This window comes from Lissotriton vulgaris, chromosome 1_1, assembly GCF_964263255.1.
Source record: "Lissotriton vulgaris chromosome 1_1, aLisVul1.2, whole genome shotgun sequence".
NCBI classification, from domain to species: Eukaryota; Metazoa; Chordata; class Amphibia; order Caudata; family Salamandridae; genus Lissotriton; species Lissotriton vulgaris.
Window position 1 is genome coordinate 594,423,069 of NC_141685.1, and position 24,531 is coordinate 594,447,599.

Below are 24,531 nucleotides of genomic sequence, written 5' to 3' on the forward strand. Positions count from 1 at the left end.
GTGTGACTCTGAGAAGGCCTGCAAAATCACAGACCCTGTGGTCACAAATGACCAATTAGTGGCACTAAGAAATAAAATCAACTAACTAAGGGAGATTATGGAAAAGATGGCCAGACTATTAACAACCAATCTGGATAACCTCACTGATTTAGTTACACAGGAACAATCTATTGAGCGTGGGCCGATATATGGTCCCCCTCCGAAGTTAAAGACCACGACTGATACCCAAAATGGAGAGCAGCTTAACCATGTGAATAACAACTGTCAGAACTTGACCATGAGGGAAGGTTTTCGGGATTATTCCCCCTTATCACCTGCCGGTCCTCTGTAGTACGAACTAAAACCTGTCTCAAATAGAGAGGCAAGCAGGGCTTTTGGACTACACCCATTACCAATGGATTCTTACAAATCTTACGTGTGAAATCATAACTATGGTTACCCAAAGGGACCCATTATGGAGACAAGGTGGGTGGCTCCCATTCCCCTTAGGCCAGATACCACCCCGTGACGTGAGCAGTCATATGAAAATCCTAACTTGACAGATGGAGTTATAGACCTTATGCAATAACTAGGGAAAGTGCACCCAATAAGGCATTTGTTGATGCCAGACGTGGCAAATCCTTTGAACTCTATTTGACTAACAATCCTAAAAATCAAAGTTCACACCAGGAAAGTTGAGTCATTGGCAAATAAGGTCATCCATTGGATCCAGTTCAAAAGGGGATGCAGATCCATCATCAGGGAGGATATATGTAATGTCAAACGGTTTTGCCCTGATAATCAACTGTGGGACCACATTGGAGTGACCATTATGGATAAGGCTACGCTCTAATTCTCCCACTGATACTTGCATAGGACTCAAACTCAATTTCCCAACCCCTATAAAAGATCAGCTAACAGGAGAAACCCAAAATTCATTCCTAAGTGAAAAGCAACCCAAGAATGGGAAACTTAGTAGTCTTATGAACACATCCGACATTGACTGACTCAGAAAAGTTATTCTGGACTGTCCTGTAGCCTTAGAAGCACAGCACTCAACTATTGCTAAAAGGAATCTTCCTATTATACCTCCCACCGTCAACCTTGCAATAGGCGAAAGGGATATAGCCACCAATAATAGCAGAGCCACTTTTCCGACCCAGCAGGGTGAACATATTGGATTTATCTCGAGGTCCACGATAATGACTAATTCCCATAGCCTAAACTATGCCCTTCCTGGTTCTAATAAAGGAATAAAACCACCAAAGTGGGAGCCCAAATTGTTGACTTGATATTAGATCATGGCCTAAGAGTGGTTATAGGGAATACTGAGTCTGATTGCCCCCTTGCCCAACCTTTAAACTAGGCCTTAGCACCTCAAAAATAGACTACATCCTTGTGGATAGTGAGGTGTTGGCAGATTTAAATGATATGAAGGCAGTCCACAGACCAGATATTGACCACCAAGCTCTAAGTGTTTCCTTCTCCATGATTGTGTTTGCTGACGCAAAACTAGACCAAGTAGTGACCATCTCGGCTATGGTCCCTACATCGAATTTAAGAAATATTAAATGGGCCGCCATGGAGACAGACACAAAGCATATTACACACTTATATTTTTGTGCAGAAATGTTCCCAGGTTGACCTGCTATACATAGGTAGTATCAAATGTGTCTCCATACACTCATAACTCATAGGTATATTAAGATCATGTTTTATCAAGAACCAAAAAAGAGGCGCTCTCCAAAAGAAAAACCCCTCCTGGTATCCGAAATCCTGCCGGTTAGAGAAATCCTTCTTATTATGTGAGCTCGAAAAGGGGCAAAGAGTTGGAATTTCAGAGGCCAGAAACAAATATAAAACAACTTTAGAAAAGGCCAACAGGGAGAGGGAGGAGGAACAGTGGTTATTTATGGCAGAAGCCCTAGAGAAGGGAGACCACAAGACCTTCTGGAAATTAATTTCTGTTAACTCCTCTAGTGCTAGCCATCTGGAGTTAACTATAAAACCTGAGATATAGGTCTTTCATTTTAGTGGCCTGTACAAAGGTAAATCGAGCCAAATCAATTCATTAAGTCTCCCCCTAGGGGCCAAGACTACCCGGATTGGAAACACAATTCATGATGACTATAGTAGATCGGACGCACCAGAACGTAACCTTACTTTTACTATTGCTGAAACCAATCTAGCAGTAGAGCAAATGATAAAAGAAAAAGCGCCTAGGATGGATGGTATACCAGGCAATCTTTTCCTGTCCCAACTAGATATCTGGGTACCATACCTCAATGCAGTATATAATAGCATTCTGAAAGGTAACCCCATTCCACCTACATGTCATGGAGCAATTATCTTACCAATCTACAAAAAGGGAGAAAGATCAAACCTCATACATTACAGACCCATCCGCCTCTTGGATAACACCCAGAAAACTTTCTGTTGGCAGGTGTTGTTTAAATTTAACAATTGGATGGATGAGAACAACATCTTAGAAGATGTGCAAGCTGGGTTTAGACCCAAAATCAGCACTCTGGACCAGGTACTCCGCTTCAAGGTGATAACTTGGAAATATGTCACCTTGAAGCGTGACCATCTATATGTTGCCTTTATAGATTTGAGGGCGGAATTCAACCTGATCCCAAGTGAAACTCTATGGGAGGTATTGAATGGATATGGTATTCCTCTAGACCTTTTAAGGATATTGAGGGTCTTATATACAAGCACCTACGCTAAGGTCAGGTGGAACAACATAGGGGACCTGTCAGACATGATTGAAATCAATCAAGGTGTAAGACAAAGGTGTGTCCTTGCCCCAACTCAAATTAGCCTTTACATTAACGGAGCAGTAGGCAGACTGATGGACTGCAATCATGACACCCCTAAATTAGCAGGTGTGTCATGCCTATTTTGATGTTTGTGGATTACACCTTGCTAATTTCATGCACCCCGATGAAACTCTTCATAGTCTAAGGTTTTGACTATTAATCCCCACAGAACCTATAGAGGAAATGTGTATGTAGAGGGGGTGTGCCTTGAAAAGGTCCCATACTTTGATTATCTGGGAGTAATATTAATTAAAAATCAGATGTGGGGTCCTCTAATTGGAAAAAGCAAAGCCATTCTCCAATTGAAAACCTCCACCATAGGGAGAAAAGACAGGGCTGCCTCGGGAGGTGCTTTGTCGCTGGTCATTTCCCTGCACAGAGCAATAGCTGTAGCATCAGCGACTTATGGACCTGAGATTTGGGGCTATGCCCAAGCAGAGGGGTTGGCAAGAGTTGACAATAGGTTTTTAGAGGCCTCTTTAATCTCCCTCCAAGTTCCCCTATTATCCCATTAAGACTTGATGTAGCCCTCAACCCTATACATCGTGTGGCTCAACTCAAATCCCTACTACTTTGGATCAGATTGTGGTCTACCAGGGAAGTAGTAACCTATAGGGACTGTGTGAAGAAGCTAGTGTCCCTAAACAGGGATTTAAGTATACCTTAGTTGGAGGGGCGTGGCTTGGCTGGCTGCAAGATGGCCACACTCTGAGTGGGATCTGCCGGCCAAGCTTCAACATCCATGAAAATCCTGCAGGCTTTTAAATCCTACCTGCACTTCAACGCTAGTTTCTGGATCTGCGCGGAGTGAGGAGTCATTTGATCTCACTCCCGATCTCCGACTTAGTTCTGCGGCTGAGTTGCGGCTTCCGAGGCCGGTGCTGGGCCGACACGCCGGCTCCTGTGAGGGCTGCTCTGACTCCCTACAGAGCTGCGCGGGCTCTTGGTGCCCCACGTTGTTGTCGAGGATTCCGGAGTCAGCGCCTTCGGCATTTGGTGAGAGGCGCTGCCCCGCCCAGTCCGGCCCAGACACCATTGCTCTGTTTACTTTCCCCCTGCCGCATTTCTCGTTGGCTGCGGGTGTCCGGACCCGGTGGTGGGAGCGGCGGACCCCCGTGCCCCTTTGCCGATGCGGACCCCTGATTGGCGCGTGCCCCCCTTTTGCCTCCATCCCTGACCTGCCGGCTGGGCTCTGTGGACACCACCCATTTTCTCTACTGCTCCTCCTGGCTGCCTGCCGGCGCCAGATCCTCCTTACCCGGAGCAATGGGCCCGTGCCTCACATCGCAGAGTAACGTTCGGACCCCAGGGGCATAGCGGCATTGCTCCTGCAGCCGCCTGGGGGGACACTGCTATGTTGGAATCGCGCCCTGGCCTGACTGGAGGGCTTGGATTCAGCCGGGGCATCTTGCACTCCACCACTGAAACCTTCACCCACCGATCTTTGCTCATCCGTCCTGACTAGCTGGGCCTAGTTTTCTGCGACCCCCTGCAGCGTTGCCTGCCCGGCAGACCAACCAGCAACTTCTACCTTCGCCTGGGCCTTCACCCCCTGTTTGGTTCTGCTGCTTGAGAACTGGGGCGCGTCTTAGTGCAGACTGGTTGCTCGCACGCGGCTAATCGCCATTCTGGGAGCAGCCCTGCGGAGCTGGCCTCCCCAGTCGGCCTCTGTTCCACGTTGGCTCTCTGCTGGAGAGATTCCCATACGGGCGGGTTCCCCCCTTCATTCTGGGCCCCCTGTTGATTCGCCATCATCCTGTAGGACCTCCTGGTTGACCACAGTGGGGCTGAACTCTGCTGGTACCCCGCAGACTTCCTATCACCGTCTGCCGTCCTGGCTTGGAGGCGCTTGGACGGGTTGCTGCCCGTCTTGTCATTCCTCCGCTCCTGAGTCCCCTCACATTCTTTGTCATCTAGGAGGTGCTTCAGCTGTCCGACTGCCAACTTCGGCTGCTGCTGAGGGGCCGGTTCCCCACCTCTGCTGCGTCTCTCAAGGCTCTAGCTCTTACTTCAATCTTCTTGACCCCCGACAACCGCACGTTGGTGATCCTGCTCAACATGGAGAAGACCGACCCGAAGCAGCCCAAGATCACCTTCGATCTCCGCAGGTCCTCCCATCGAGATGGCTCCAGTTCCGAGGGAGGTGATCCTGCTGCCACTACGGATTCACCCCCCTCCCGTAAAGAGGACCTAAAAGCAATCATGCTTGAAGTAAAATCGAATGTTACTGGCATCGCTACTCAGCTGGACCACCTCTCAGCCCAACCTGGACGCCCGCTTAGATACACATGACAACCGCCTACTTCATGTGGAGTCCAGGGTGTCCGACGCTGAGGATGCTGCCACACAAGACGTAAAAATTGCTCCAAATGGACAAGGTCCTAGCGGTTATCTGGGAGAAAAGTGAGGACTTGAAAGCGCGCTCCCGAAGGAGCAATCTCCGTATAACAGGCCTTCTGGAATTGACCAACATCTCCCGCATAGACGACTTTGTGGAATCTCTGGTTAAAGAACTCTTTGGCGATGTTCTCTCTTCTGTGTTCATTGTTGAGTGTGCCAACCGCTCCCTCGGACCCCGTCCTGGTCCCGGTCTGCCCCCTTGTCCCGTCATCACCAAACTGTTAAATTATCGGGACAGGGACGTCATACTCCGCGCTGCAAGGGACAAGGGCACCATCACTCACCAGGGCAATGCACTCTAGTTTTATCCGGACTACACCCTCTCTGTTCAGCTGGCCTGGAGGGAGTTCCTGCCTGCCAAGCGTATCTTACAGAAGCATGAGGTTTCCTATTCCCTGGCATACCCGGCGAAGATGAGAGTCCATCAGGGCTCAAAAACTCTCGTCTTCTGTGAGCCTGGGGGGCCCTGGCATTTGCCAAGAAGCTAGAGAAGTCAGCACGCACATCGCCATCCAGATCCCCTTCTGATGCTGCTGCTCGCCTCAGCGATAATGACTGAAGTGTTATCTTCTGTTTGTCTTTTCTTTTCTATTATTCCTGACTCTACCTTAGCTAGCCCACCGTGCTTTCTTGCAGGGGAGTACGCCTTGCCCTGCCATGCCCCTACGGGATAATTCCCTTTCGTACTGATGTTCTCCCCCTTCATAGTTGTGGGTCCCCGGGGTGGTGTGGGTTGGAATCTCAGCCTGATTGGGGGGTTGGAGTGGGTGTGGGGTTGGGGGTCTTTTTGCTGCTCCTTTTTGGTAGTGGGAGCTATGGGGGTAGGGATCGGGAGGAGGGGTGGAAGTGTCCTTATTGCTGTTTCTGAGGGCAGACGTGTTGAGTTGGGATGGTGGGCATTTGGGGCTTAGTTCTCTTTTTCTGGGGTTATGGGTTTGTTGTGCAACTATTGGATTATTACTCATTGTGTTATCATGTTTGGACTGTAACACTGCATTGTGCTCCTTGCTGTTCTTTGCTACAGGTCAGCTGGAAGTCTTCTCCCACGTTAGTACCGCTCCTCTAGTTCCTCTCCCGTCCAGCTGGTCGCAGATGCCCGGCATTGGTGTGAGGGGCGTTCCTTTTCTTCACTCGCCTGTTTCACCTCTCCACTGCATATTCACCATGTTCTTGTCTGGGGGCGCTCCCCTCGTGGTCCAGTCGGCTGGCGTCCTCGCTTTCCGGTGCTTCATATGTACTTGCTCATGGCGCTTTTCACCCGCGCTACGCACTATAACAGAGGTTTTCAATCTGTGGGGCGCGACCCCCAGGGGGGTCGTGGAGTCCTTGGAAGGGGGTCGCAGATTCTGTCAGGGGCATGCAATTCCTGGCGTTGGGCTGATCGAGGGTGCTCATGGCGGAGGCCTAATTCACACCGAGGTGTGAAAAACATCAAAGGCTCATTAACAAGTAGAAGGTCTTTTAAAGATCTGTCAAGTACTCGGGTGTGGCTGTGTGTGTGTCCCTGAAACGGTTTCAGCCGGGCTCACACACACGAGCTGGGGGAGGGGGGAAAGTGGGTGGGGGTGGGGTCTGGGGGAGCAGGCTGTAGTGTAGCCCTTTGAGTATAATGGATGTTGTGCGCCTGGAGCTGTGGGTCCCGTGACACGTCCCCCCTCCCGCCCCCAGCAGGGAGGCACAGAGATGCCCTTCCATGAGCGGGAAAGAAGGAAGAAGACGCAGAGATACTGACGCCCCCGCCCCCCTCCATGAGAGAGGCACAGAAAAGGTGGGTGGATGAATGATGGGTGGATGGATGGATGGAAGAAGGATGGATGGATGGATATGTGAATAGGTGGGTGGATGAATGATGAGTGGATGGATGAAAGGGTGGATGGATGGAAGGATGAAAGGGTGGATGGATGGAAGGATGAAAGGGTGGATGGATGGATGAAAGGGTGGATGGATGGATGAAAGGGTGGATGGATGGAAGGATGGAAGGGTAGATGGATGAAGGATGTATGGATGGATAAAAGGTTGCATGGATGAATGATGGATAGATGGATGTGTAAAAAGATGGGTGGATGAATGATAGGTGAATGGATGGATGAAAGGGTGGATGGATGAAGGATGGATTTATGGATGGAAGGATAAAAGGGTGAATGTAAATGTAAATGTACAGGAATTTATATAGCGCAAATCACCAAGCGGTTTTTAAGCGCTTGCTTAGGGAACCCGTCCTGGTATTCCCCTGTGAGATAACCCCACCAGGGTATCCGCAAGGTGAAAGCCAGGCATCCCGCCGCGAGGGGCCGTTGTGGAGATTAAGCAAGCTATTGCCCAGAGTCGCAGAGTGTGAACCCGTGAATCGAGTAGGCACCGGAGCAAGAATTGTCGACTCCATGGACATTTTAGGACTCAAGACCCCGCCGAGCCGGGAATTGAACCCTGGTCCCGGGCTGACCTCTGCTTCCAGGTCTGCCTCCTCTAACCAGTGAGCCACACTTCTCCACTCACTGGGTGAAGGATAGATGGATGAAGGATAGATGTATAGATGTATGGATAAAAGGATGAAAGGGTGGATGAAAGGGTGGATGGATGTATGGATGGATAAAAGGTTGCATGGATGAATGATGGATGGATGTGTGAAAAGGTGGGTGGATGAATGATGGGTGGATGGATGGAAGGGTGGATGGGTAAAGGATGGATGTATGGATGGAAGGATGAAAGGGTGGATGGATGGATGTATGGATGGAAGGATGGATATAAGGATGAAAGGATGGATGGATGTGTGAAAGTGTGGGTGGATGAATGATGGATGGATGTGATGAGGTCTAACAGGCGCATTTATGGTTGTCAAAAGTTGATGATGAGGAGTACCAGTTTCTAGAAACTTTTATCTGAAGGGGGTCCTTACGCCTAAAAAGGTTTTACAAGGGGGTCTCGGCATCAAAAAATTTGAAGACCTCTGCACTATAACAATAATGGCCCCCACCTCATGACTGACACCATCTGCTGGACCTGGAGAGTTTGGGGTCTGAATGACCACCTTAAGGCCTGACTCATTCACTCGCACATGCAGCGTCATAAGGTGAACATCTGTCTCTTGCAGGAGACACACTTGATAGCTGTGTCTGTCTCCAAACTCCAGGTGCGCTACTGGGGGGAATCACATTCTTCCTCTTATTCTTCATATGCACGGGTGTCTCCATTCTAATTCGCAGGGGTCTCCCCTGGCACACAGCTCATGTACTGACTGATCCCGAGGGCAGATTCGTAATCCTGCACGGCTCCCTGTTGGCCCAGCCCATGACGATTGCCGTCAATTCGGATGACCCGGACTTCTTTACTCACATATGGCACCTCATTTCTGCTGGCGGCCCGGCGGCTGTTATCTGGGGTGGGGACTTTAATGTCACACTCTCGGCGGCCCTCCATTGGTCTACCCCCTATTTGTTCCACCCGCGCGCCACTGCGACCCTCACGTCCATACTCACTGACAATTCACTTTTTGATCCCTGGTGCCATTTGCGGCCGGACGCCCGAGAGGGAACCTGTGTCACTGGGGCTAGGGGCTGCTGGTCACGCATAGATTTCTGGTTGACCTCCCTGACGTCTTGAGCTGGCTCACTGATGCGTCCCACATGGTGCACACTTTCTCTGACCAAGCACCGGTCCAGATCTGTCTTCGCCTTCCCCACACCCCGCAGCGTGCATTTACTTGGCGACTTCTCCCAAACGCACTCCGAGACACAGTCTTTTGTGCTGACATTCAAACTGCCATTACCACTTATTTTAACCTAAACACGGGATCAGTTGACTCCGCCTCGGTACTCTTGGAGGGCTTCAAAGCGTTTTTTTGTGCTGACATTCAAACTGCCATCACAACTTATTTTGATCTAAACACGGGATCAGTTGACTCCTCCTCGGTACTCTGGAAGGGCTTCAAAGCGGTTATTCGAAGTGAGTGAATCTCGAAGCAGGCGGGCATCCTTTGTTCCATCCGCACCACCCTGGCTAATTTGGAGGCTGAGATAAAGGCTCTGGATGCAGCCCAGTCTGCACACCCCAGGCCTGAGACGCTGGCGTTTATACGCCAAAAACACAAGGAATTCTCTGAGGAAGCGGACCGGGAATTATCCTTTTTGGGCAGGGAGGGCCGGGCCTGCCGCTTTGGCAAGGGGGGCCGTCCGGGGAAAACTTTGGCAAACCTCTTAAGCCCTCTTCGTGCCGCTTCCTATATTACGGCTCTCAGTGACGGTGGCCCGGCTCGAACCACCTCTCCTGAAGAGATTCAGTCCTGATTCCTTGACTTTTACTCACAGCTATACTCCGCAAATCCCCCCGTCACGCAAAGCTTTTGACCAATACTTCGAGACTATTTCGCTGGTCTGGCTTGAAGATTATCATCAGGAGTTTTTAGATCTGCCATTTACAAGGGAGGAAATACTCACCGCCATTAGCAGTTTGCCCGGGGATAAGGCCCCTGGTCTTGATGGTCTCCCGGCTTCATTTTACAAAACGTATGTGGATCTCTTAGAACCGCACCTGGCGGCTATGAATAACGAGGCTTTTGACAATGGCCTCTTCCCACGGTCTCTGCGCGAGGCCATGATACATTACTCCTCAAACCTGACAAGCCGGCCGATCGCCGCGACTCCCATCGCCCCCTGTCTTTAATCAATATTGACAATAAAATCTTCGCCAAATTGATTTCTTCCCGCCTTCTGCTGCTTATGCCCCTCATTGCTCTCCCTGACCAATCTGGTTTCATTACTGGCAGGGCCACCTCACCTAATCTTCGTACAATTTTTTCGGTTCTGCATCAAATAAATCCTAACTTCCCTGCCGTTGCTGCCTTGTTGGATGCTACTAAGGCGTTTGATACGCTTGAGTGGCCCTTCTTATTTTATCTTCTTCTCGGATGGGCTTCAGCGACATATTTATTTGTAAGATAATGCTCCTCTACTCCAGCCCTCCGGCTCGCCTCCACATTAACGGTCAGATTTCTAACCCCATCAGTATTGGCCGCGGCACCCGGCAGGGGTGTCCCCTATCGCCCATGCTTTTTGCTATCGCGATGGAGCCACTTGCGGCCAGACTTTGACAGCACCACACCCAGAGGAGAATTGATTTCTCAGCCCGCTCCCTCCTAGTGTCCATGTATGCGGACGATGTGACCTTGTATGTTCGCCACCCTCAGGAAAATCTCAGCTCCCTGGTCCGGGAAATCATACGCTTTTGCGGCCTTTCGGGTATTCAGGTGAACTGAGGCAAATCTGTGCTGTTCCCTTTGACCGACACTACTGAGCCGCTCACACCGGACTTTCCGTTTGTGTGGGTATCGGGTCCCACGCGTTATTTGGGCATCTGGCTGAGCAGGGATCTGGACGACCTATGGAATCCAACTTCGGGTGTGCAGTGGATTGGCTGGATTCCAAGATTCCGGTTTGGAGTCGTCTCCTGCTCTCTCTGGATGTCCTGATCACCATCACTAAGATGGTGGTTCTGCCGAAATTCCTTAATTTGTTTTTTAAAGTTCCCATTCCTCTCACTGCTCACTTTTTTTGCAAGCTTCACTCCTTAATCATCTCACTCGTATGGGCGGGCAAGCAGCCAAGAGTCACATATGGCATTATTACCCTCGCCATGTCTGTTGGCGGACTGGGTGCTCCGGACTTCAAGATCTATGCTTTATGTGCTCAGGCCAGTTTTCAGCACTTTTGGATCCATCCCGCCCCTTATCAGCCACATGTTGCTGCTGAGACGGATATTGCATCCCCTTGGCCACTGACCACGGCATTATTTGTAGCGTCATCGCGCCCGCGAGCGGAGGTGGACACAGTTGAGACACTGCACTGGGCCTGGTATGGGCTACGCCAGCTCTCCAACCTCCCCTTGCTCTCTGCAAACGCTATGCCAGTAGTGCAGCACCCTGATTTCCCCCCTCTTCAGTCTTCTTGCATGTCTAGGCATGCGATGCGCTTGGGCTTGAGGACCCCACACAAAATAGTCACTAAATTATATGCCTTCACTCTAACTTCCACATCCATTTCCTCGGATCGGGCGAGCGTGGCATGTGGTGTGGGGCGCGGACCTAGGCATGGAAATTGCGCAGGTGGACTGGCTATACGTCTGTAATCAGACGAAGAAAGTATCGCCAAATTACCGGCTACGACTGATAGTTTTTAAATACTTGCACAGACTTTACTGTACTCCTGCCCAGCTCCACAAACTCGGTCTAATTCCCAGTGACACTTGCATGCGCTGTGCCACCCCTGCTGCGGACTTCGTGCATTTGGCGTGGTTATGCCCCAAGATTTCCGAGTTCTGGCAGGCTGTAGTTCCGCTATCTCTGACATTACTAGCACTATGGTGCAACCTAACTCCTCCCTGTGCCTACTAGGCTTTGTTAAATTGTGCCCGGATGCCTCCCGCCTCCTGAATGCGATGTTGCTGGTCCTTTCCAGGCGTAGAGTGGCCATGTGATGGGGTCGTAGACCTGCGCCTAGGGTGGAGAGCTGGCTGGAGGATGCCTCTAGGTGTCAGACATTGCTTTTGGAAATCTGGTATTTATTACCCGCGCGATCCCGTCCTGCTGACATATGGGGACCCTTGGTGACCTACCTTCACTCCCGTGCCTCTTCCAGCGGTGCTGCCTCTCCCCGCCGGCACCCGTGGCGGCCGCCAGTACTAGTCAGTAACCGCCTTCCCCCCCTCCTTGTACCCCCCAGCCTGTAGTACTTACAATCAGAAGTTTAGCTGAGTACGTGACCCTCGAGGGGAGAGACTCACAGTGTATTCATCTAATGTTTACAGAACTACGTAGATCCTGATTCCTGTAGGGGATTGTTGGTTCACATTTATAATGTCTGGCTTGGAACATACTGTGTATGTGTTTCAAATATGTAGCAAGATGCAATGTGTCTGACTTGAATCTTCTCAATAAAGGTTTTGAAAATTAAAAAAAATATATATATATATACCTTAGTTGAAGGCAATAAAAGTCATATCCCATAGAATAGGCATGGCTAAATTATGGAACACCCTGGAGCAGATCTCCATAGGTGTTAGGAGGATATTTTACTGCAAACCTGGAAAGCATACCAGGAAAATACCATAAGTGGTCAGTCAATAAATGTAATCCCAGCCTAGAGCCCTACATGTATCCACGCCATTCTAAATGTCTATATGTTCAATTTAGGTGTGGAATACCCTCCCTGAGAACTCACACATAGAAATGGGACAAGTCACATTCAAATTCCAAGTTTTGCCCAAATTTTCCTATCATTGTGGAAACTCTAGAACACTGTATGTTCTTCTGCCCAAAATATAGAAATCAGCAAAGGAAATGGCTGATAGCAGCATTAAACTCTATAAGTTTGTGGGACACTGCAGGGAAGCACTAAGGCTCCTTAAGAGCGAAACTAGGGAATTACTTGCATTGGCAGTATCGCGTTACTTGCTCTGTGCCTGGAACCAGAGGAAGAAGGCCATAGACAATTCGCTTCCCAGGATATCCAGCTCGTAGTAAAAAGGAACAGAAGGCTTATGCATTGTTCTATCCCCCTATACGTTCTTCTCTACTACTGTCGGTATTTGAGACATTGCTATTTACATGGCCCGTTTACTTATTTGTTTTAACTATATATGGACTTATATTCCCATGAACAATACGTGCCCATTAGGACAATCTTCTTAGCGTTGGGACTAGTAGTATTGTTTCTACTTAACATTAACAATTTTAACCACTGTTGATTTTCACCTAATGTAAATAGGATGTTTGTATGATCTTGTTTTATTGAAATTGTTAATGAATGAAATATTCCTGTGACTGTAACTTTTTATGGGTTTTAGCCGAAAAAAAGGTTTGATGATGGTTGTTGGACATCCTTAAATTTCGAGGGGAATAACCTTGGAAAAGAAGTACGGCCAAGAAGCAACCGGTCCCTGCAGAAGAAGTAGACTGCCCCCCCCCCCCCCCCTTGCTTTGTTCAACCTTATTGTTTTGTGACCTGATAAGACTGCTCCACTAGTGTCACATTGATTCCCCTAATAAAACCAAAAATGAAGACCATACCTATCTTACTCACATGTCTTGCTTCCACTACCCCCCTCAGTCCAAAATGTGAAAGACAAGAAGAGAAAAGACAAAGGAGGGAGGGGGGGGGGACCGAGACAACAGGCAAGCACCCACCCATAAAAAAGAGTACGCCCCTTACTATTTACAGACTTCGCTTCTAAATTTATTACAGCTGCAAAGGGACCCAAAACAGTAGTAAATGGCTGCAGCTCAGATCTGGAGAATGTCCAGTACCACCCAATGACTACAACTGGTACCGCTCAAATTCTATCATGCTTTCCCTGAAACCCTGGTGCTCAAGTTTGCAGAACTTTACAAGATGCCCCTTGTGAATTGCATACTGCCTGTGTCTCTGTCTGAGGTGCCGCTTGTCCCAATCCCCAAACAAGGCTCCCCTACGGAGGACCCAGCATCATATAGAGCAGTTGCCATCCTCAATTATGATTATAATATCCTCAGGAAAATCCTGGTCACTCAGATGCTACCCCTGCTCTGATCCAATGCAACCAGTGCGGATGTATAACTCACAGAGGTACATCTCTCCATCTACATTTACTTTATAGACTCATGGAGGTGGCTAATCAGGCCTGGTCCCTACCTAGGCCATTAGCCACAATCTCCAAAAGGCATTTGATACCCTGTAGTGGAATTTCTTCTTCATTATGCTCCGGCAAGCCGGCTTTGGTCGCCACATCATCAGACACATCCATCTGCTCCACTTCTGACCTCGAGCACACGTCTGGCTTGGCTGACTTGTTTCTGATTCTTTCCTGATCTATCAAGGCATAGGGCGGAGTTGGCCCCTCGACTTTTTGCACTTGCCATAGAGCTACTGGCAGTTCGCTTGAGGGCAGGGGAGTGGAATGGAGAATCTAGTTTTGAGACGGGGTCCACATGGTATCGCTATATGTTGATGATCTATGTGATCTACCCTGCAACAGCATCTAACTGGGCGTGATCCTTGACAACTTTGTGACAGTGTCCAGTCTCCCTGTGAACTAAGCAATGTCCTATGCTCTGCACTCACCTCCCGCAGTTCACTCACCCGACCTCTGACTTGCCAGGTACTACCTAGCTGGAAGGATATATTGTTCCACTATTTGGGGATCAGAATCTATCACTCTGATCTTGGAATGCTGGAATGCAATCTGATGAGAGCGATTACTGCCCTGACCTCCCAGGTTGCGTTCTGGAAGGCAATGAATCTTGCTCAATCGGGTGAATTGCCCTATCCAAAATGAAAATCTTCCCTCACCTTTTCTATTATTTAGCTAGTCACGCTCACTCTGAAGTTTGTTGTGGCCTTGGACTTGCTCCTTGTTGAACTCCACTAGCACACCTGTCATCCCATGGTGTAGCTTACCAAGTTGTGCCTTCCTGCAGACCAGAGTGGGTTGGGGGCACTAGACTTCAAACTCTATATCTTGTTGGCACAACTTTTAGACCTCAGCTAGCAGGGCTCTCCCTAGAAGAAACGTGTGGAAGAAGCCCCACTCCATGCGCACAGCCTCAACACACTTGTGTCCCTGGCCCTTGGCACCTCCTTCCCCCGTCCTGCCTACTCCATGTAGTGCTATTATCTTATGCACAGGCTCTCTGCAGTATCTGGGGAACCCTATCATACACATCTGCCATTCCCTTTTGTGGTCTCCCCAACCTCTGTGACCCCCTTAGTAGAGGTGATTTGGTGCACTGGCACCGCTTCAATCTAGCTAGCCATGGCGACCTGTTTGAGGAAGGCTGCATCCTCATGTTTGAAGACCTCTTGGATCAGTTCGCACTATGCAGAGGGCACTACTTAAGGTATGGTCAAATACAGTGCATCCACTGCAGCCTCTGATCCATTGTGGACACCGAACCCAAGGCACACTCTCGCTCCATGCCATCTTTACCATGGGAGGAGGGACAAGCCTTGTTGCCTATTTTCCCTGCTCCTTTGTTCCCTTAAGCTCTCTTCAAGTGGGCTTATGCAGAGAGCAAGGCCTTGTACAGGAAGAAATCCTGAAAACTCCACTAGTACCCCATCGCCTTCACCTGAGAAACAGTCTTAGAAGAGGCAAGAACAGCTGATGCAGAGGCCACGCCCTCTGATATGCTCATAAAGGCCCTTTGCTGCACTCCCGCTGTGAGCTCCCTCTTCTATTACTGCCCACACTCCACACACTTTGTGTCCCTGACATCTCACTCACCTTGGCCCATGGGACCACTCCATTGCTTCAATCTGCAGCATTGCTTACACTCCCCTTTATTTTTATTTGCAACCTGCCCTTCTCTCGTTCTCATTCCTCCCACCTAGGTTCACATCTATGCCATTGGTCCTAAACTGGACTAATACCCTCCCCCTCTTTTTATCTGGTGATACTGGATGGAGCATGCTGATGATTTTGACTCCTCAACAACATGACGCAGGCTGTTTTGCCTGTTTGTAGTATGGTTATTGTAAAACCTTCAATAACGTTTGCTTGCGAAAAAATGCAGTTTGTGAATAGGCTTCAATGTCTGATAATATTTTCTGAAAACCTATCCATATCTTCATGTTCCACTTATTGCAATCACAAAAGAGCTATGAGATCTCTTGTCTTCCCTTTCTTGTGAACTGTGTTACAAACCTACTTGAATTTTAATGTTTTTTAAAGCGTTTGTCCACACATCGATTGTTGAACAAATGCATCTATTACTTTCAATCCCAAGATCTCAAATATTTTTGTACTGTTTTAAATATAACTTCATATAACTTTTAGCTGTATTTATCTCCAATATTATATAATTGGTCATATGCTTTTTTTTTTATTTCTTGCACACAGTTTGATGCTAAATCCAATCATGCACCCTGTGTAGCGGTCTTAAATTAGCCTGCTCCCATAAAAAGGAGGTGGTAGCTACATTTACCTGAACATATTTGTAAACAGCTTGCCCAACATCAATTTTAAAATCTGTAAATGCTTGGAGAGAATTTTTGAGGAAATATCTCCAAACAGAAAATTATGTTCCTATTTGTGTATCTCAATGGAAATAGTTATGTGAGCATGGTCAGATAGTATAATTTGGTCTATTTATGGTTTCAAACTGACCTCTTCACATAATCACAAGAAGTATTTGATTCAAGATGGGCAATTATATTATGTTGGATAGTAAGTAAACTGCTTTCAAACTTCTATTGACACCCTCTAATATCTAGTAGATTGTGACCCTGCCTTGTATGCTGCATTTCCATATTTTCCTTTCACCCATTTCGCAATTTATTTGAACAATCTACTACCATGTTGAGAATAAAGTTAAAGTTAAATTGCTTCCAAGTGTACCTTTATGTTCTAAATGAGCCAGTTCTACAATTTGACTGTCCATTCTATCAATGAGCTACATGTTTGTCTGCTAAAATGTATTCTTATGTACTGATACAAATATCCACCACCCCAGGTTTTGCTACCTTCTTTTTCACTTTAAGTTCTGCATCTGTTCCAAATATGTCTCTAATGTATTTAGTATTAATATATTGATTAAACCTAGTACAAATGTTCCCAGGGGTATGTGTTTTCTGTATGCAAACTACACTAGTTTGGATTCCTTAAATCAGGTCACTAAAATATAGTGGGTCCAGTGGTTATATACCTCATTAGATTAATTCTGGTGAGCCTCAGGGCAATTTTCTAATTTCGCTCAAAGTGAATTTTTAATTTTTACTTATGTCTTAAACATGCTAGATGTACATACAAGTGCCCTGCAAATGAAACGCCCTACCAATTCTTCTTGGGGTGTGATTAAGCTGCAGACTTGCTGAGAGAAGAGCATGGAAATCGGGACACTGACATCAGTAAAAAGTATCTTCACTGAGCCGGTAATGCATGGACTGTTCCCAGGGTAGTAGGAGATGCATGGAGATGCCTAGGACGGTTGTATGATGTTACATCGCATTCTGCTGTGACGCATACCTTTACCACGCATGCATTACAACGCAAATGCCATTACACAGCATACCTTTACCATGCATATTTTTTCAAGGAATATGCCTTTAACACGCATGCCTTTACAACAAAATTTGTTGTGAAAGCATGTATGATAAAAACATATACATGGTAAAGGTTTCCCTGAGCCCTACCTTAAACTCTAATCCCAGGCCCTGGCGCACTCCACCCAGAGCCCCAACCTTTCTAAAAAAGTACCCTTCCCCTGCCTTAAACCTTAAAATCCTACCCCAATGCGTCTACCCCCTGCCCCCAGTCCTTCCCTTTCTCTAAACCCTAAAACCCAACCTGTGTAGGACCTCCTGGCCCCCAGCCCTTTCCCTACCCTAAACCCTAAAACACTACCCCTGCATGACCCCTCCCCCGCCACCAGCCTTTTCCCTACCCTAAACTCTAAAACACTACCCCTGCGCGAACTCCCCTGCCACCAGCCCCTAAAATAGTAGCCTCCCGCTCCAGGTTCATTTCCCGTTACATCTCTCTTGGTTCGCGCAGGCAGCTCGTCTGAGGGGGGCAGTGCACGTCACTGTGATGAAGCAGAAGAGTATCCAACAACATGGATCACCTACCAACACGGCTGTTTCCACGCATATGCATATATGTTTTTACTACACATATGCCTTTACCATGCATACCGTTACAACGAAATTCACTGTAAAGGCATGCGTGGTAAAAGCATATGCGTAGTCAAAAAATGCATAGTCAAGTGTAAGCGTTAGAATGACGCGTGCATTGTAACGCTTGTGTTGTAATGGCATTCAGGAAAAAGCAGGATTGTAATGGCTGTTTCCCGTCCAGGACTTCTGGAGGCTCCTGTGATGCTATAAAGTACTTCTTCTAGTTTCTAAAAAACATCTGGAAGCCACGAAGAAGTATCATTGATTGAAGTCTGTTGCAAGGTCATCCACAGTCTCCTGCCTCACTACACAGAAGTAGATGGCTTCAAAGAAACAATGTTCTTCAGATTTCCAGGAAGAGGATCCCCTCGATGAAGGCATATGAGTAAATGTAACTTCACTAACGTGACCTTTTTCTTCCACAGGCAAAATGTGAAAGATATATCCTGTACACATGCAGTTAAGTATTCTCCCTATAACGGTTGAATAAATGATTTTTGTGTAAGGTGACAGTTTACTGTATTTGAACTGAATACAAATTCCAGATTAAAAATAAAATGAGAACAGGTACTTGCATAGGCATGAGCTAAAAATGTAACGATGCAATAGTGTGCAAAAAGTAAAACAATTATCTGATGTTAAAAGTAGAAGGATATAGCACAATCCAACAAAACACTATACTGGGAGCCAGATACAAATCCTTTATGTACGGGGCTGCAGTACCTTCGATTATTAATAGAAATCCATCAAGTAAGGCTTATGTCCTTACAGTAATCAAGCTGCGGTTCCCTATGTAAATACTTGAGGTCTAAAGTCAATATCAGGATACCAGAGAATTATGAGTAGACAAGATGCCATTTAATGTCTTTTGTTGAAATTGGAAAAATGCAACGGAGACAAGTTGACTGTGCTTTTCTTTCTAGCAGCCCAGATCACAGACGGCTGTGTCTTCAGTATATAACATTGCATATTCACTTTTGCAAGTCTATTCATTGCCACTCCTCTTCTATCTTCAAAATACATTTTCGGATGCTAGGTTGCATTGACAATAGCCATTATCATGGCTCTAAATTAATTCTAATATGTTCTGGAGCAAGTTACGCTAACCTTCTCAGTTCATACGAGCACTTGGGTATAGAATGAAGCCACCTTTAACACATACAGAACAACATGGTACTGAGTTTATTGTTTTCTGACTGAAAAAATACAATTTTGAATTGCCATGGCTAAGAAAGTAGCTCGTTAATTTTAGCAGTAGATAGTCGAAGAGAGATAGACAGCAACACTGTGAGGAAATGCTTCTTTTTGCATGGTCACCACTAAAGTTTTGGACTGATGCTGCTGATTTTGTGACTCTGAGAGTAAACTGTGGCCTGCTAACCAGAACTCCGTGCCTGTACCCTGACCCCAAACCACGGTATGATTGATTGGCTTATATTGAATTGCATATGCCAGCTTACTTCACCAGTATATGGCATCCAGGATACCCTGGGCCAGCAAGTTAGAGGGTCACTCCAGGGACTGCAGCACTAGTTGTGCCATCCTCTGCAGCCTGGAAGAGCAGTTCTTAAACTGCTAACATGACTTTGCCATTTAAAATAACCCCAACCTCCCCCTGTAATATGTGTATGCCCCCCATGGCAGGCTTGTCGAGCCTTAAGATAGGGTGTGGCATATTTACAGGGCAGAACCTGTATTTCACCTCTTCTGCCATAAAAGAGGCAAAACTGTTGTTGTGGAAAGATTTGCTAGTACCATTGGCGAATACAGTATTGCCATGTTGGCACCTCAGCTGGGCTAACTCCTGAATGGTGCAACCATAGCTGATGCTCCAAGGTATCAGGCAACTCCTTACCTTAAGCTCAACTTGATAGTCAAGTCAAAAATAATGTAACTTGTTGTAGTGTGCAACTTTTACAAAGTCCCCTGTGCACATCCATGGTTGCACATGGCCTCTGCCCTGGGACAGCTTTCCGCCCTCCTTGGGAGACATGCAAACAAATCCCAGAAAAATAAACAAGAGATGTATTCACAGGAGAGGTTCAGGACGCCACACAGGTGTTTCCAAAGTAAATGTTGCACACTTGGCTCTACTGTTTAGGTAGATTGGCTGCCACTTGGGAAGGAGAAAGGAAGCTAGTTGCCAAACTTTTTTTTAGGGGTGTGTTGCCCCCTACATAGCCACACCTCTGGGGTCAGCTAGGGAGCGCACACCTCTTATTTGGGCTAGGGAGCACTATATTCCATGAGAAGGCTTCAGACTTGTTGGATGTTGGCACAGTGGAGAATTCTGGGACAGCTAAATGCCACACTTTGCAGGAAGTGGTCATCAGGAAAGAGGGAAACTAGTAGCCCATTGGCCAGTGACTATATCCCAACCAAGGTCATTTTCTAGACATAAAAAGGGCACCCCTGGCACCCAAAACTCTGATCTCAATAGACTGGGGAGGAGAACCAAGGAAGGAATGGCCTGCTGCACCAAGAACCCGGCAAAAGGAGGCTGCACCAATATGGACTGCACCTGCTGAACCTGGTTGCTAGCAAAGGAGAAGAGACTGTGCCTGTTGAGTCCTGCTTATGGAGAAGTAGATTCCTCCGCCCAGCCAAAGCAAGAGACACCAAGGGTCAGTTGGTTGACTTCCTGTTCGGAGTGCAGGGCACAACAGCTGAAGAAGCCTGCTGGGACAACTTGTTAGCCCAAATCATCTGACCGCCGCTACTCGCCACCATGCAGCATCGAGGACCAAGTCCTGATGCTCAAAGTTCCACCCAAGTGTATTGAACCCCTGAGAGTCACTGGAGTGTATTGTGGTTGCCCTGAAGGCAAGATACTATCCAAGGAATTATTCCCTGTGATGACTGGACTTCTGCCACGACCAAACTGACTTTGTTAGGCATCCACTACAGTGGCTAGGATCACCGCACCAGGCCTGTAGACGAAAGAGTAGCTGCAGGAACACCCACATCGGATCCATAGCATCCTTGAGCATCTGCAGCCTTCTAGAGCATCTGCAGCATCCTGTATACCTAGCATGAAGACCACTTACATAGGAGTTTATAATGAAGAGATAAAAGTGCATGGAACTCACTGAAGACTGCTTTGTCCTTCAAGATGACTGTTTCTGGGGACCTGGCTGGGCCCCCTGAATGGCTCTTGCTGGAGTTAGTCCCCTAAATTAACTTGCAGTAACCACATTGATACTTAAATACGTTTTTCTTGAAAAGGTTTCTGGGTCAAACTCCTTGAATTTGCCAATGCTTGGTTGTGGTTAAGTACAAAAAGGCATATTTACTCTACCTTGTAAATTCTGTATCTCTGGAACCCTCTAGTTGGCCTTTTTATTTTGGTGTGTATAAATACATAAAAATATAGTCTGTTTTTATAAATTGGTGTCAGATTTCTTGAGTGTCTCATGTATTTCTCCAATTGTTTTGGGACTGTTTAAATGCTTTACACTTGTTCCTTTGTGTAAGCCTGACTGCTCAGAGCCACAGCAAGAGTGAACTAAAGGTTTAAGAAATTAAACCAACTGGTCCTAAAGGGGTTGGTAAATGTATTGCATGGTGAAGTGCCAAATCCACACAATATAATACACCTCATTTCCTCACGAATGCCTTCCAATTTTGAGTAAGGGACTGACCCACAGTAGATAAATGTTAAACACTGGAAAGAGTAACATAAAAATAAACAGGATATATACCCTTTTCTGGTCACTTTCGTGCTGCTATAGTACAGTATGCTGTTCAGTAGACACTACACAACTTGTCTATGAAAATATTCTGTGAGGTTACAGCGCTAGAGCAAATTAAACTTGAACGCGATATATACAGTTTACATTTGTTTAGCTGATTTCATGCATTGAAAACCATTTAAAGTGTATGAATACATCATCCAATACATTCGAATTTACTTTTCATAGTTTACACATTTTTATATATTTTCTTAATGTACTTACTGGATCCAGATATATGCCATTCGTTGCACTCCCTGATTGCAATCTCATTATCTAAAGATATTTTAATTTTCCCACTGTGTGCCTTGTTGTCAAACGTTATCTGGAAAAAATATAAAAATAATAGGAAGCTTTGTAAGCAATGTTCATTATGCTGCTGCTGCAGTATATCCTCTTACACTAGTACACTCATTACTACTTATTTAAATACACATAATAAGGTAAACACGCTTATTCTGGAATGAGAAAGAACTATTTAAAAAACCAGCATGGTAATACTTAGAACCATTGTTTTAACGATTAACACCACTAGTTATTTCCACTTTCTTGTTTTAAGCAAAGCTATGACTGAAGCAATAGGAATAAAGGCGCTGACTCCGAGTCTGGTGGATCCTCCACCGCCCACTTTTCATAGCGGTGAGCCCGCCATGAAAAGGCTGGTGGTGGGAAAACAAGTGACCCCCTGTCTGCTTGCACCCCCAGTTCCAGCACGGCATGGACTTCACAGTCAGTAGCGAGCCCTGGTGGGAGTGCTGCTGGGCGCTGACATGGGGTAGGGGTGGGGGCAGGATGGGGGGTAGTAAACTACGGATTACTGCCGATTAGAGGTAAGTGAACACATAAATAAAACTAATAACCATGCGCGCTGCATCGCCAAATGCGATGCAGCCCTCACATCGAAATTCGTTTAATTTATTTATATGTTTACTTCCCTCTAATCGGCCATAATCCGTAGTTTACTACCCCCCATCCTGCCCCTCCCCCACCCCACGTCAGCGCCCAGCAGCACTCCCACCACGGGCCGCTACTGTTCACAGTCCATGCTGTGCTGTAACATTTGTGCCATTCCTATTGCGGTGCCCTTTTTCAGAACACCACCGTGGGAACGGTAAAAAGACGCCTGTACGAGTTCAACTCATAATCAGGCTGTCGATCTTTGGGCAGCTCTGGCGGTGCTGTGCCGTCATACTCAGGACCTAAGTGTTTTTGCTAAAGTGCCTGCGCTAAAAAATATCTTGTTATTTTTATGTATTTGGACTATATTTCCCACTCTCTTTAAACCATGTTTGGTCTTTCTTCCTCTTCCTTGGTGTCTCCTTCCAGCAACTTTAGAACCACATTATTCATAGTCCCCATTACACCACAGATAAACCGTTGATTTCCTTTCATTATGATTAGTGCAAACGTGACAACATAAAAAAACCTCATTGAGGATTCGGGACATGACTGGATACTTGTTTGGAAAAAAACAAACCTTAATTTGAAAAAAAAATTATAATTAGCAGGGCCTCTCTCGGACACTGCAGCCTGCAGTACCCATTGCCCCTCTCAAAGTTGCCAATGGCAGTAGCAACACAGCTACTAACCATCACACTCCTACAAGTGTGACAATTTAGCTATTTCAGTACACCAAAGTTAAAATTAATGATGTGAGTGGCAGGTATTATTGATTTGTAATGTATATTGACTTATTAAACCCACTTGTGCTCATCTCAAAATTAGACAGACAGCACCACTATTTCGTGGACTGTCGCTAAAGGTGGTGCTAACAATTAAGTGCCGTTGCCGAGTACCAGAAATCACCGGCTCAAATTAGGCACTGTTTGGCAGAACATAAAAGGCTTTCTTGCAAAAAGGCGGTTTCAGCAAACACTGGTTTGTCAGCTGCTTTCGGCAATTGCAAATGCATTGCTACTGTTTCACTTGGTTGGTTGGAACGTCTGATGTAGGGGTTGGACGAAGGCAAATTCAGAAAACATATTTCCTGAATTACAAATGATTCTGAATTTGGCTGACATTTGTCATAAATTAAAATTTACCTGCCATTACTCAAGAGCCATTAAAGGTCATTACATCTGAGATACTCTTGGCTGCTATCAGAAAATCATCACAATGATGCACCTTGACAAGCATGACAGCAATGTTGTCATTGTTTTCCCAAAACTGTCCATTTTCAAAGCTGTCTTGTACAGGCACTCAATCGTTGGTTGTCACCTTTCAATACTGAAGGAGGTGTTCCAGGTGTACCTTTGCTGAGCTCTGTGAAACCCATTTATTTAAGAAAACTCTAACTGCATCAAAGCCATACAGTTGGCAAATCAACAGCGTGGACGCGCACAAAACCAACACACATCCTACATTGAAAGAAGCAGAAAAAACCGCTAATCAAAATACTACAACCTTGAGTAAAACATAACATCATAAGGTAACAACTTTGTTTGACATGCATTTATAAAAAAAAAAACTATGCTGTGATAAACAGACCACATAGCACAAACAGGGGTGTAAAGTGCTTTGCCAGACCCATCTGTACACATAACACAACATGAAACCCTTTCCTAAATCGAACTCATTTTATTTTCATTCAAACTAATACGAACCATTTTAAACTAAGTGAACTTCGGGCCCGATTTTGAGTTGGGCGAACTTCCTTGCATATTCACGGGGTACCTGCAACCCAAACCCTTGTGCAGCTGCCTCATTTCGAAACTGGTGGGCCTTCATTTTCCATCAACGGAGCCCCAATTGGCTCTGTATATGGAAGACTTCCTCTGACAGCCAGACCAAGGAGGGTCTTTTGGAGACAGACATCACACAACCCGCCCTATTTAGGATGAATGGTGTAACGCCTTTGTTTTCTGTTAAGGAAAAACCTGGATCTGAGGGCCGAAAAAGATACCCCCCTCAGTAGTTGGAAAAAAATAATAAACTCCCGCTTTCAGAGTTTGTTTAAAA

At 46.5% G+C, this 24,531-nt stretch overlaps 1 protein-coding gene across 2 annotated transcripts in view; it reads right to left on the minus strand.

The window, feature by feature from the left end:
- MCOLN3 (mucolipin TRP cation channel 3) overlaps positions 1 to 24,531 on the minus strand; it is a 426,432-nt gene that overhangs the window by 183,827 nt on the left and 218,074 nt on the right. For both annotated transcript variants that reach the window (XM_086936329.1, XM_086936328.1), the window contains exon 7: positions 21,799 to 21,898. In XM_086936329.1, the coding sequence (XP_086792455.1) occupies positions 21,799 to 21,898 (100 nt within the window). The remainder of the gene's footprint in view (positions 1 to 21,798; positions 21,899 to 24,531) is intronic.